Raw genomic sequence first — 12,926 nt, 5'->3', positions numbered from 1 at the left:
GGCGTAGACGCTTGTATGGTCAAATGTGTTCGAACAGCCACGAAAGACTGACTCTGCCTATTGGTTTGAAGACATAAAAACGTACCAAGCACAACGTTCTCTCACAATTCCTGATTTCTAACACGCACTCACAGTGTTCAGCGTGGTCCTGCGGCTGAGAAGAGAAGAAACTACAGCTGCTGCTCTCCATGTGTTTTTCCATAGTCTCCGGTCGTGTTTATATGTAAACTGCATGAGCTTATTTCATCCATTAGTTTGAAAGATCTGAAAAAGCCTATAGATTTACCCGCCCATAGAAATCAGGACAGAAGTGGTCTAAAGTGGACAAAAGAGACTAAAACACCAGGTGTAAATGGGAATATCTCCCTCGTCTACTTGAGATCAGATTGACCAAATCGCATCTTAATACCAGGTGTAAACGAGACCAAAGACTGAATATTCTATTAGTCCTGTCTCCAGTGGATCCTCATTACAGGGTCCGGCTGAGGCCTAAAGACCTGACCTCACAATCATTAGTATGACTGCCTTCCTAATGCCCTGTATTATTAGTGGCCGTGGTTTCTGCCTCAGGGATGTGTGAATGCAAATCTCCCACACGTTCAGGGTTAAAATTTTCCACCCCTCGTGGAACACAAGCACTCTTACAATGGAGCTTATCCACAAAGCATATTCCCCACAAAGCGCTTGCTTCTCCCCAGGGTGGAAAACATGGTAAATGCAGGTCCTTCCTTTAGGTCCGATCCCACTTGAGATGTAATTACTCCACCGCAGTCAACCAGAGGGGTTTCTCCACAAGAGCGAGAGGATGTGGGCACTTCTTATATTCGTTTTACCCCATCCAATCTCTTTTCATCACAAATCCCGGAGCTTAACTCGCCCTCCGTCCTAGGAAATAGGGCCATCAGGCAAAACTCCCAATGCTGAACCAGGCTAATTCTGTCAAGAGTGACTGGAGTGCTCTGGAGAATGAAAGGAGAGGACTAGTTGGAGATAAGAGGCTGGTGGTGCCGAGGTTCTCATTATTCTGCAACACGTCTGTTTGGAACAGGATAAAGAATTTAAATTTGTTTATTATTGCCGCTGAGATTAGTATGGGTGAAGGAATACAAACTGGTTTTGTTGTTGCCAAGTGCCAGCTAAGCGCCATTTGGTACACAAAATTAAATAGCCTTCAAAATTCCAAAGTCGTTTTTAAGCTTTAGTCATAAGTGGCCTGCACTTTCCTGAATGGAAAAGACGGGATGAAAAAGAAAGTTCAACACCCCCCTTTTTGTGTTGAGTCTGGAGGTCCATATGGTCCCCTCATGACTGTCAAATGAGTTTCTACCTGATTGGCAGATTTGAAAAAAAAAAAAAGAAAAAAAACGTGTGTTGGTTCCAAACCAGCATATTCAGAAATGCTGAAATGTAACTTAGACAAATTCTGATTCGCATCTGACTGGACATTCAGTAGGGATGCTATATTTAAAATGCAATTTCCACAGAAATGACAACCTACATAAATTTATTTGAATATGACAAAATCAACAACAGCACTTTAAAACTCTCCAAAACTTTCCAAACAAGGGGGTGGCTGGAGAAATTTCAGCAGTGCCAGTTGCCACAGGCAAAGTTATGAAAGTGCATCCAAACAATTGCACATTTTTACATTCACGCTGTATTTCTCCCACATGCTGTTTTGTCACGGAGGAGTGAATGTGTTCAGCCATCACGGGCCGGACTCTCTGCTCGCTGGGGCATAAGAGTATGCGGAGGGTGAAAGTTCTCGCTGAGTGTCATAAATCTGCATGGCACCTGCTCCCCCTCACTCCTTTGGCGCGTGTTGTGAGGTCAGTGGCACTGCATAAGCCGTAGATCATATTTATAGTGCTCATCGCTGCAACCTGCGTGTTTTGGCAGCTGACAGCAGCAGGAAGACAGAAAGAACCCTTGCGGTGTTTCTGTCGGAAGGACAAGTTTTTAAAACCAGAGGACGTGAGAGATGGAACGTAAGAAGTTTAGGGGGGGTTGAACGTTGGAGTGTGTGGGAAGGAGAATGAGGTGAAAAGTAACCTTTTTTTTTTTTTGGCCATTACTGCAGAGATCCGTCTCACATGTGAGTTCCAGGTGTTAGACAGTGTCAAACATATTGTAAATCCTCCCATTTGCCTGAGAGATCTATATGAAATTACACATGCAGGCGCAGATGTTTTTGTACATCAGTGCGATTTGGAAAGTAAATGCTCAAGAATATGTCTATTTCTCTCTAAATCAGAAAGAAGCACCTTGTGCATTCCTAAATCAATCAAATCAAAACGAAGTGCAGGGTTTTCAATCTATTTGTTTCTACTAGCTTCACTCTGTTAGAATGAATATTTTAGACTCCATTTGAGAATCAATTTTCTGGTGCTGAATTAAATGCAGCATCTTGGTTTCTTGGTTTTTTTGCAAGCCGGAAAACAAATGTAGGCAACTGTCGTGCGTCACAACTTTTAGCAAGTGCCAACCAAACTTTAGATGCACACCTCTTATATGCAATAACATTCTCCCTTTTGTCCTGGAGTCTGGCAGTTAATTCCACTTTGGTGGTGCTGTAAGACAGTGTTTGTGTCAAGGGTAATGTGGGAACAATCAGCAAAAGTGCCACTTGTTCTTTCCACACAGTCATCTTCTAATCATTACTCAGGATACATAAGCTCTGATTGAGGAATAGCCAGTTGTCCTTGCTGCAGTGTAGTATAAACTTCCCCAGGTTTGTTCTCGCTCTGCTCTGTGGGGCTGTGTTAATAATTCAGCAGGACTGCTGGTGAGGGTCTTGTCCAACAGCTTGCGAGGCACCGATTGGTCGAATCCCCCGTTGTGAAGGTGGGGAGGGCACATGGAAGCCAAAGACAAAGGCTCTACTTGGCTCAGTTTCTTTTAGACAGCTTCTCCTTTCATTTAAGCCCCTCCAACCAGTAAACCAATTAAGCCAATTAAGCATGAAAACACAATGCGTCTTGTTCTTGCCAGTCTGCATAAAGGATACACGGAGAGCAGAGGGACGTGCTTCTTTCTGATGAGGCTAGTTAGAAATTGGGACAAGCTGAAAAGTCCCATAGTTATCCAAAAGACCATTGTTTCTTTGTTAATGTATCTGGATCCTGTCGGCCTGTTACTCCTGGTGCACTCATGCATGGCATTGTGCAAATTAGATATCGGAAAGGGAGGCTCAATGTCAGCATGTGGATCCACATGTCCAGTTTAATCTGGTTGTTTTACTAATACACTGGTGAAACACAAATACATATTGCACACTTTTATTTGCGATCTTCACCACTAAATAATGAATAAATGAACCTCGGCCCAATGAGATGCTAGCCTCTGTCTCCTGAACAGATACTGGGTGCTAAAGGGGATTCATCCCACGCAGGCGAGCGGAAACGCAACAGCCTGTTTACCCGTTAGCCAAGCTTTTGTGTCTTCCAATTGCGGTGTAATGCAAAGCTCTCACGTTCTTTTGCACTTCCCTCATTTTGCCGTCTGTCTTTTTTTTTTTTTTTTTATGTCAGTCATGGCAGGGTTCTGCATGGAGGGCCTCTCTGAATGGCAAAACAGAAACAGATTTGTTCAGCTCGCCCCCCACCCAGCCCATCTACCTCTAGTTCTGAAAGCACAACACAAGGTTTGCAATGAATGAAGAGAATGTCCTCTTTATGCTGTTTTCATGCAATTCTAGACTTCCATTTTCTGTGCGCTTTCCTGTCGGATGTATTTTCACATTTATATTGTTTGTCTAAGAATCGTGCAGCTCTATTGTACCTCACCTTTCCACGGGTTTCCTTTTTTCATCCTTTAAAATCTCTCCGCATTGATTAAAAGCATGTTTTGTGTTTGTTGTTAATGTGAATCTGTGGTTGAACCGTATCCCGGTTGCAGCCCAGATGGCCCTCCGCGAGACATTCTTTCCCAGTGACAACACTTGTGCTGAAGATGTCCTGAGAAATCTCTCGAACCTAGCTTGGTTGTTTCTTAGTAAGGCTGACAAGTCACTGAAGTTTTCTGCTTGGAAGAATCTCTGGGAATGACAGGGGTAGCACTTAGTGCACCAAAGTGTTTCCCAGCCGGCGTGGCCTCGTGTCAGAGGTCTAAGGTCAGAGGCTCAGCAACTCGTAGATTTCCTCACAGGATTCGCTCCTCATCTGAGATCCGAACAGATTTGTCAGTGCCTGTATGGAGTTCCGTATGCATTAAGACAGGCAGCTGTGTGATCGGCATTCCTGTACTTCAATCCAGAAATGATTTGCTGTCTTTCATCATAGCTGGGTTAACACAGTGACACTGCAGATGATTTGTATCTTCTTGGCTACTTTTTTTTTTGATGATCTCTGAGATTATCTTTTTTTTTTTTTTATGAATGAATGAATGAATGAATAAATAAATAAATAAAATGTATAAAACAACAAATACAATTTATATTTTATTTTATAAATTGATACATATACATTATAAAATTATATTATATATATAGGAATAAATGATAACAGGCCATTGAATTGTTAGAAAAATAATGCATTATTTTTCAATAATTCAACAGCCCGGAGTCAATTATTCTGCTTGTAATACGGTTAGCACACATCAAACCATTGTTCAGATGATGTAGACATTTGTCAGGTTTTTGTCTTCGAAATGCTCTTGTGTGTAGGACTCATTTCTTATGCATCTCATCCCAAGCCTCCGTTGCTAATTCCAAAACGTAATTTTAGAGCTAGTAACGGAGACTTGAGACTATGGCAGTTATTAATGCAGTTATTGGAGGGACAGAGAGAGAAAGAGAGAGATCAAGCATGTATAAATTACCCGTCTGTGCGTCTCTCAATAGTGTTCAGCAGCTGCGTTTCTAATAGCGAATCTGTAAGTTTGCTTGCTTCAAGAACAGCAGCATTACCTCTCTAGTGAGAAATATCATGAAGCTTTTAAGTTTCTGAACTATTTGTCTGATAAAATCGTCAGAGCAGTGCTGACAACACGTTTCTGTGCGAGTGTCCGTACTTTATGTGTGTGCGTTTGAGTTGGAGCGAGAGCGGGAGAAAAGAGAGTATGTGCTTTCCGTACATAATAAAATGTAATGTTGTGGCAAAAACAAACAAAACATAAAAAAAAAAATGAAAATAATTAGTTTTTTTCCCCCTATTGTTTACTTTATTTATTTGTTTATATATGTATTCATATATACATACACACTAATAAACTTATGTTAGATGGAATTAATCACGATTAATCAATTTGACAGCACAATGGTGTTTTGGGTGCCTGGAAATGCAAACATTTGAAGATGGGTTTCTAAACGATACCGTTGTCATCTTTGTGTAAAATAAAAAACCCACAAATTTTGTATTTTGTTTACTATTGTAGCGTAGTGTTTCTTTACAAAGTGACATCGCCATCTACTGGCCTGGCGGCAGATTACAGCATTTATAGCCGTTGTCACAGTTCCGTGTGAACGGGGATTGTTTTGACAACATTGTCGCTGGCACGTGAAAAACACAAAGTAAAAACGTTTCAGTTTTTAGTTCATCGCTGTCATGTAAAACCTACCTTAAATCAGAATGACTAACCTGAGGTCTGACTGTCAGAGCTTTACAATGGGATTAGCAAACATTTCCTCTAAAGATGTCAGCCACAGTCATCTCACAATGGTTTTGAATATGAAATCGTTTAAGTATAGATAATCGCGTCATTATGAAAGAAACTCAGTTCTGTCCTTTTGAGAATCTTATCTATTTCCAGCACCTGGTGTGAAAGGGAAGCATCAGCATAGTGTATTGCATTTTAAAGTCTCTAACTTTGTTGGTAAAAAAACACGATTGTACTCTCAAGGACAACATCTGAAAGTTTTTGGCATGAGTGGTCGAGGATAATATTGGAATGGATGTGTAAACTGGCAGCGCTTCTGGTCGACAGTCTACAGTATTTACTAGGGCCTTCCTCTCACCACATAAACACCTGCATTGATCTAAATTAAATAAATTAGTTAATTTACAAATTTCCACATGGTTATTGGTTAAAAATACGCTGCTTCCTCTATTATTGTTCATCTAAATAAATCTCATTTAACATTAAACTGCATTGTAAACGAACAAATCTGCAAAACAAGTCTCGCCCATGCTTTCCTGAATGAAGTCCCAAGATGCACTGCCCCCACGTCGAGATAAAAATGTGACATTTTTCTCTTTCATGTTTGAAAGCGAGCTTTTCTTCTCTCTATGGGGAGTATTGTTCTTGGAGAATGTTTTTGTTTTAGCCTGTGCTGTTTTGTTAGGTGATGCTGCTTGAAAAGGAGGCGTAAAATAGTCTTAGTCAGGGGGAAAGGGTATGTGTTTCTCTCTCGCTCGCTGCTTGTGTCAAACCCTCGCCCCCATACCGATACAGCCCAGGGTGGATGAGGGGGGTCCGTCCACGTTGAAAGAGACGCCCCAGCATGGAGTCCGAAAGGGACCCCTCTTTCTCTTACCCACATAGAGACATCACAAGAAAAGAGAGAACATCCACCAACACTTGCTTTGAATATCAAACAGAGCGAACAGGATAAAGGTTATTATGTGTAAGATATTGAAATCCAAAAAAGGGGAGTGGCCCTCGCTGACCATATTATCTCTGTTTGCTCCTGGCTCATTAAAAAAGTTCTATCATGAATTAAAGCGTCCTTGATGGGGAATGAGGAGGTTTTGGTTGTTTTTTGGGGAAATTTGAGATTAAAAACTAAATCTCACTAATAAGTGTAACTGGAGTTATGGATTTTTATGGATAATTCTTGGATCCCAGAAGATCGTCTGATGAACGAAAGTTGGTGCGTTGAAATAGATGATTTTGTGAGAATCATAGAAGATAATCGAAATAATAAATTCAGAAAGTGTCCACCATGGCGCCCATGACGCTGGTTGTTTCGGTTTTGGCTATTTTCGTCATGATGGGCGTCCAACATGGAGGAACTCCAGGAGTCCCTCGCCAAGCAAGCCTCAGGAACCCACCAAACCAGTGGTGCAAGCGTCCGCGAGGAGGCTCGCTAGGAGCCCATCACGGCCCAGTGCCACCGCGCCATCTCTTCAGCAAGGCGCATAAATGCTACCAGGTCTTCCAGAGTAAGTTCACGATATGTCTGACACAAGGGTTAGATTAGCACTGAAGTATGCCTGGAGTTTTATGTGTTTGTACACTGTTTCATGCTGCTCAGAAATGTTGAGCTCTTTTGATGGAGGTTTAGCACTGAATCAACACTATGCTGAATCAATCAGCTCAGGGTTTTTTTTCCGTTTCTGAGGGTTTTGGAAACGTTACACAGGAGGTTTTGATGTAGAGGAACAGGATAATTCTAGTTTGGCTGTGCTATTAGAGGACAGGTGAGGGATGGATATTTGGCTCAGATGTTGGATGTACTTTCCTGTCTCCTCACCATAAAACTGCCATATCCTCTAGTATATCTATCAGGTTTTTTGACACAGCTCTGGCCTGGTGAAGGTCAGGAACTTTGGTGACTGGATGTTAGATTGAATACAGACACAAATCTCAGAAGAGGCTTGGCGTGAATGGGCTGTGGTTTTGTAGTTTAGATCAATGTCTGCACAAGTTTTTTAGGTTAATGTGGGGTTTTTATTTGGCTGACTACCAGTCGGAAGATTAGACACACTTGACTGAATTTGGTTCAGATGTTCAAATGTTAATATTTTTGCTTGTGATGTTAACATTTTTTGAATGTAAAGACTTTAATATGGATGACTTGGAACAGACAGTGTTGTTGCGGTGAAGAATCTAAAATAAATAAAAAATTTTACTGCATCGTTCCCATTGCATTTGTGTTATTTCATCATTTAGCCATTTATTCTAAACTGTGGGGGAAAAGTCATGTGGGAATGAGTAGATGTTTCCAAAATTTTCACTGGTACTATATTTGCAATTAAGATAAATATTCACTGTCCTGTCTGCTTTCTACTGTCATCTATATTTAAAAGGGAAGTTCAGGGGAAGTTCTGGGATTTTAGCATTAGCCCTTTTTGAGCATTCAATAATGTGGTTGGAGTATTTCTTTACATTGCAAGAGGTTGAGCATTTTAATCAAAAATACTTTACAATAGTTCGTCAGTAGGTGCTTATGGCGGCTTTTAAGTTTGTATTTTATTTTGTGCGTTTGGATGTGAGATGCATCCGTGTCAGACAGCTTTGTGTTGATTTTTTTGAAGGGCAGGGATAGAAAATGGAGGCTGAAGCCTTCCTAAATAGGGCCTAGGAACGCTTATATGCAAATAGCCATTAAATATTATCATCACAAACTTTTAGATTCGAGGTATAGACTCGTAAAGTACCAAAAGCGCTCGTATTTGTGTTCCTAAAACTGTATATTTCGTCTTCTAAAAGATCTCTATGAAGGTGGCGGGAGTGTAGTGGTGACCAGCAGAGGGCGGTGTTGGGTTACGGATGGCGCGCGCCTGTCAGATGAAGATGGAGCATAGACACTACTTCAGAAGATTTGTTCTAAAGTTAAACAGAAAAAAATAATAATAATTCAAATTAAATTATTAAACAAACCACAACCTTAATAGAGGCATGCGAGTCCAACGAATGCAATTTTGTAGATAAAGGCAGACAAACACGCACACAAACTAATTTAAATCCAGCGAGGACACCTTTTCAAGATATGCAAATAAACGGCTCCGTAAATCCACACAAAGCGTCGCCTTTTAAAATAATTAAGAGCAAATTATTCTGTTTCACCAGTACGGGGGATGTCTTTTAAAATGTAAATTCATTAAAGTTTGATCAAACAGAATATTGCCTTGAGGGAACCGTTTCTCTCACAGGCGAAGCCGCGCTGAAGAGGTTATACATGTTGCCAGATCTCGCTAGAAAAATAAACTGCACAGGTATAATTACTTGATTTAATTCATCTAGTATTAGTGTAGCTAAACTTGCATAAAATACAAGATCAGCCTTATCAATAACTAAATCCTAGAAAAATAATAAAAACCACGTATGGAAATATTATAAACGGGGAAAAAAAGCAATTGGTATTTCTACGAAATGTGTGTCTTTCAGTTTGAAAAGATGATTTTAAACTATGATCTAAAGTTCTAAATTATCATTTATTTTACATGCTAAATTGCACTGATTTTTTTTTGGATTATTTTCCCCTCAAACAAATACAATAACTAGTTCTTATAATTATCAATTATTATTATAATATTTGTAATTGTTGGACTTTTACAGATTTGAGAGTTGCAAATTGCACCCGTTTTGTAAAATTCCTCTCCATTATTATATGAAAAGATTTAATGAAAGCCAAAAGTGGCTTTTAAGCGGACATGGCAACACTGAGGTTAATTCTCATAAGGAACAGTCCATTGCTCAGTGCTCGGAGGGGGAGCCTGGGACGTACCATGCCATTTACTATTCACGCCGTTTGAATGAAGTACCGTTGTTTCAAATGAATCCCCTCAGCCCGAAGTGACGGGGGACCTCAGTGCATAGATCCAAATATTAAAAACACTGAGAGAAAAACTGAAAGAAGAGGGGGAAAACAATAGAGGGCAGATATTGGAGTTACTTTTGAATTTACAAAGCAATGGAAAAGTGGAAGTGATTACATCCAATGGACTTCAGTCAGCGAATTCTCCAGCAGCATCAGCTTCTGCTCTTCCTATGGAAACTGAAGTTTCTGAGTTCGAGATGACTTATTCACGCCGTTTCTGAACGATGTGACACTGGTCACTCTTTTAGGCTGTGGACCTTATCACCTTTAAAACTTTGGGGAAAAGTTGGAGTTCGTTTTCCTTCACTGGCTTTCTATGGGATCTTTTAGGATGCGATCATCGGATACGAAGTGACCAACTCTGCTCTTGCAGAATATTCTTTTTGGAGGGGTTAATTTCAAAACCCTGCACGGTTTCTTTAAACTTTTTTTTTTTTTTTTTTTTTTTTTGTGTGATTAATTTAGTTTTTAATTCCTTTTGGACGCACGGGGTGCGTGTGTGAACACAAATAAACTGGATTACAATCAAATTAACGGGGACTTTACATATCATTTCTCGAAATTCGAGGAACTCTCAAGTATTGTGGGAAAGCGAAATATAGCCTACACCATTTGGATATTATGAAGGATCAAAAACGCACAAAAATCTGATCTCTTGTCTGTCTTGTTTATTTTTTTTATTTTCCGGATTAAACAAACAGCTCTCTAAATCGCGAATATTTGAACGATGACGGGGAGAATAATTGGATTCGTGCTTTTTATCGCAGTTTTACACGTTTGCACAGGTACGTACATTTTTTGAATAATGCTGTACAAGCACTTTCCTAAAAACTCGCGTGAAATGAGGTGAATGCTTGACATTTGCGAGTCTGTAGATACTGTAGGTAGATATTTTCCTACCTGTTTGTGTGATTCTGTTTTGTATCTATCATGACAATCATTTCGAAATGCTCTTTACCTACTTGGCAAAGTTATTTTTACAGTCTATAATACTGTATCCCCCCATTTATCATCATCTGCTAATGTAAGAGTGGTACTCTCTTAAGAGCATTATCTTACCTTGCTTGCATCAGATTCAAAAGGTTTACTTTTGCTTTAAGATCACAATGATTCCACAGACTTCAGAACTGCATGCGAGCATTAGTCTAGGTAGCCCATAACTTTGTCTTTGATTTGCCATGGCTAGCCCATTCTTAATACTGATTAATATGTAATATGAACAATGAAAACAGTTTCGTCTTGTTTCATGGCTCTACCCTGTCAGTGTAGGTCCAGTGATTATTTGACATGCTGAATCAAATTAAAGCATGCCATTTTTTACCTCAGTCATCAGTTAGAAACAGTGCTCCCTAAGTTAGTTTTGACTGGAAAAGTCATGGAAATTCTTTAAGAAAGTGTGGAACCCTGTTAAAAATTACATATTAGGCTACATTTGTAAAGCCTTATTACAGTCGTTTTTAAGGTGTTAAGGACATAATGGATGCCTTGCTTCCTTAATGTGTTTTGTGGTTGTGTTAAACCTGTTTGTCTTGTTCTTGTGAATGAGAATATCAATTGTTACTTTGACCAAGCATTTGGGCAAAGTTCACTGTGGTGCTTGAAGTTTAGATTTGTATTATTATTCATACTTCCTCTTTTTTTATTATCATCATCATTATTATGACATTCACCATTCTCATAATCACCCTTTGACTTTCATTAATGATTAATCATACAAGTCATTATTTTTCTGCATTTGTATGCATGCACAGAGGTTTGTTTCCGATAGCTTTGTTTAAACCGTCCCATATCTGTGCGTGCCTAGACCATCCCATTCTGAGATCACTGTCCCTCCTTCAGTTTCCAGGCCCATGGCAGGCCCGGATGGAACTGCTCTGAGCAGAGATTTTGACAGAAACCTTAAGCCGAATGTAATAGACCTGCATAATCCCAGTTGACGTTGCCCCTGATCCTCTTTCTTTGCGAATAACCGACTAAAGCTCTGCTAAAACAAACTCTCTGCCTTTTTATCTGCAAACCTAGTTACACTGTCACAGATTTACCAGGATTCCTTTCCCTTTGGGATTTCAGTGATGTCCACATAGACCCGGTGTTGCTACATTAAGGAAACTGAATGTGAACTGGGTCTGTTTGTAATGCTCCTCTAACAAATGATTCATACAGACAGTCTGGTTTAGGAGGCTGTTATGACTTAAACTGTTGATTGCTTTATTTTATTGCCTCAGTTTGCTTTGTGATTACAGTTGAGCCTGAAGTAATTGTTCAAGTTAAAACCTGGAAGAACATTATAGCATTAAACTCAAGTGTCATTTTTCTTTACAAAAATACTTTTTAAGTACTTTCTCCTCCCTACAGCTTAGGCTATATGCAGAGACAACTAAAAGTAAACCATTTATAAGCTGATAACCTCAACCGATGAAAACATTTAGATACTATTAAACTTTGTTTTTTAAGTCCTGAGAAGTGAAGCCAAAACGTTTCGATCGCCCCCAGGGGGTTGGGCCCAGTATAGGTTAAAACCTCACCCTCTCCATGTAATCTAATGGGACAAACTAAAACATCAAATTACACTGGGTTTCGGTCATTTTAGGTCGTTTGTATCACTCTGATGTAAGTTCAAGTGTTTTAATAAAAATAAGTTTGGTTTTAGTTAGTTATTTGATGTTATAAAAAGGGGCGGGGCATCATGATTGACAGCTGTTATTGACAGATTTTCTGAGCGAAGTTTTCACTAAAGGCACTAAAGGACTTTTTTTCGGGATGTTCGGGAGGAGATTGGAGCTTTAACTTTAAAGGAATACCCCACTTTAAAATGAAAATTCTGTCATCATATACTCACCCTCATGTTGTTTCAAACCTGTATGAATTTCTTTCTTCTGCTGAACAGAAAGGAAGATATTTAGAAGAATGTCAGTAACCAGGCAGTTTCTAGTACCATTGACTTCCATAGTATATTTTTTTCCTACTATGGAAGTCAATGGTACCAGAAACTGTCTGGTTACTGACATTCTTCTAAATATCTTCCTTTCTGTTCAGCAGAAGAAAGAAATTCATACAGGTTTGAAACAACATGAGGGTGAGTATATGATGACAGAATTTTCATTTTAAAGTGGAGTATCCCTTTAATAGGCTTTATGCACGATCGCTTCCGCGTTTTGTCCCAGCCTGCCCAGTTACTGTACATCCGGTGCAGCGTCGGAAGCCGTTTTTTGCGTTCGGTGGAGATAACGGTAAATTACACTTGCTGTTTACAAGAACTTCCAGCGGTTAACGTCAATGATGTTAACAATATTGCGAGGCAGTTAGCTGTCACACCTAAGAGTAAGAGAGTTTAAATTATATATTTCGGCTACATCGACAACTTTGAGGGTGAGTATTCTCTCATATCATGCGAAATCCGACTAGCGAATCGGTTTCTAAAATCGTTGTTTCCGTTTCTGAGAAA

General features: G+C 39.7%; 1 protein-coding gene across 5 annotated transcripts in view; it reads left to right on the top strand.

The window, feature by feature from the left end:
- robo1 (roundabout, axon guidance receptor, homolog 1) overlaps positions 1–12,926 on the top strand; it is a 258,365-nt gene that overhangs the window by 78,903 nt on the left and 166,536 nt on the right. For 2 of the 5 annotated variants that reach the window (XM_082180882.1, XM_082180881.1), the window contains exon 1: positions 9,422–10,266. The exons of the other annotated variants lie outside the window; for them this stretch is intronic. In XM_082180882.1, coding sequence (XP_082037008.1) covers positions 10,209–10,266 — 58 coding nt within the window. In that variant the 5' untranslated portion in view covers positions 9,422–10,208. Of the gene's footprint in view, positions 1–9,421; positions 10,267–12,926 lie in introns of those variants that run through there. 5 annotated transcript variants of the gene reach the window in all.

The sequence above is a fragment of the Leuciscus leuciscus genome (genome assembly GCF_965113295.1).
Source record: "Leuciscus leuciscus genome assembly, chromosome: 9".
In the NCBI taxonomy this organism is placed as follows: domain Eukaryota; kingdom Metazoa; phylum Chordata; class Actinopteri; order Cypriniformes; family Leuciscidae; genus Leuciscus; species Leuciscus leuciscus.
The sequence above is the reverse complement of the archived record's forward strand: the minus strand, read 5'-3'. Positions and strand labels throughout refer to the sequence as shown.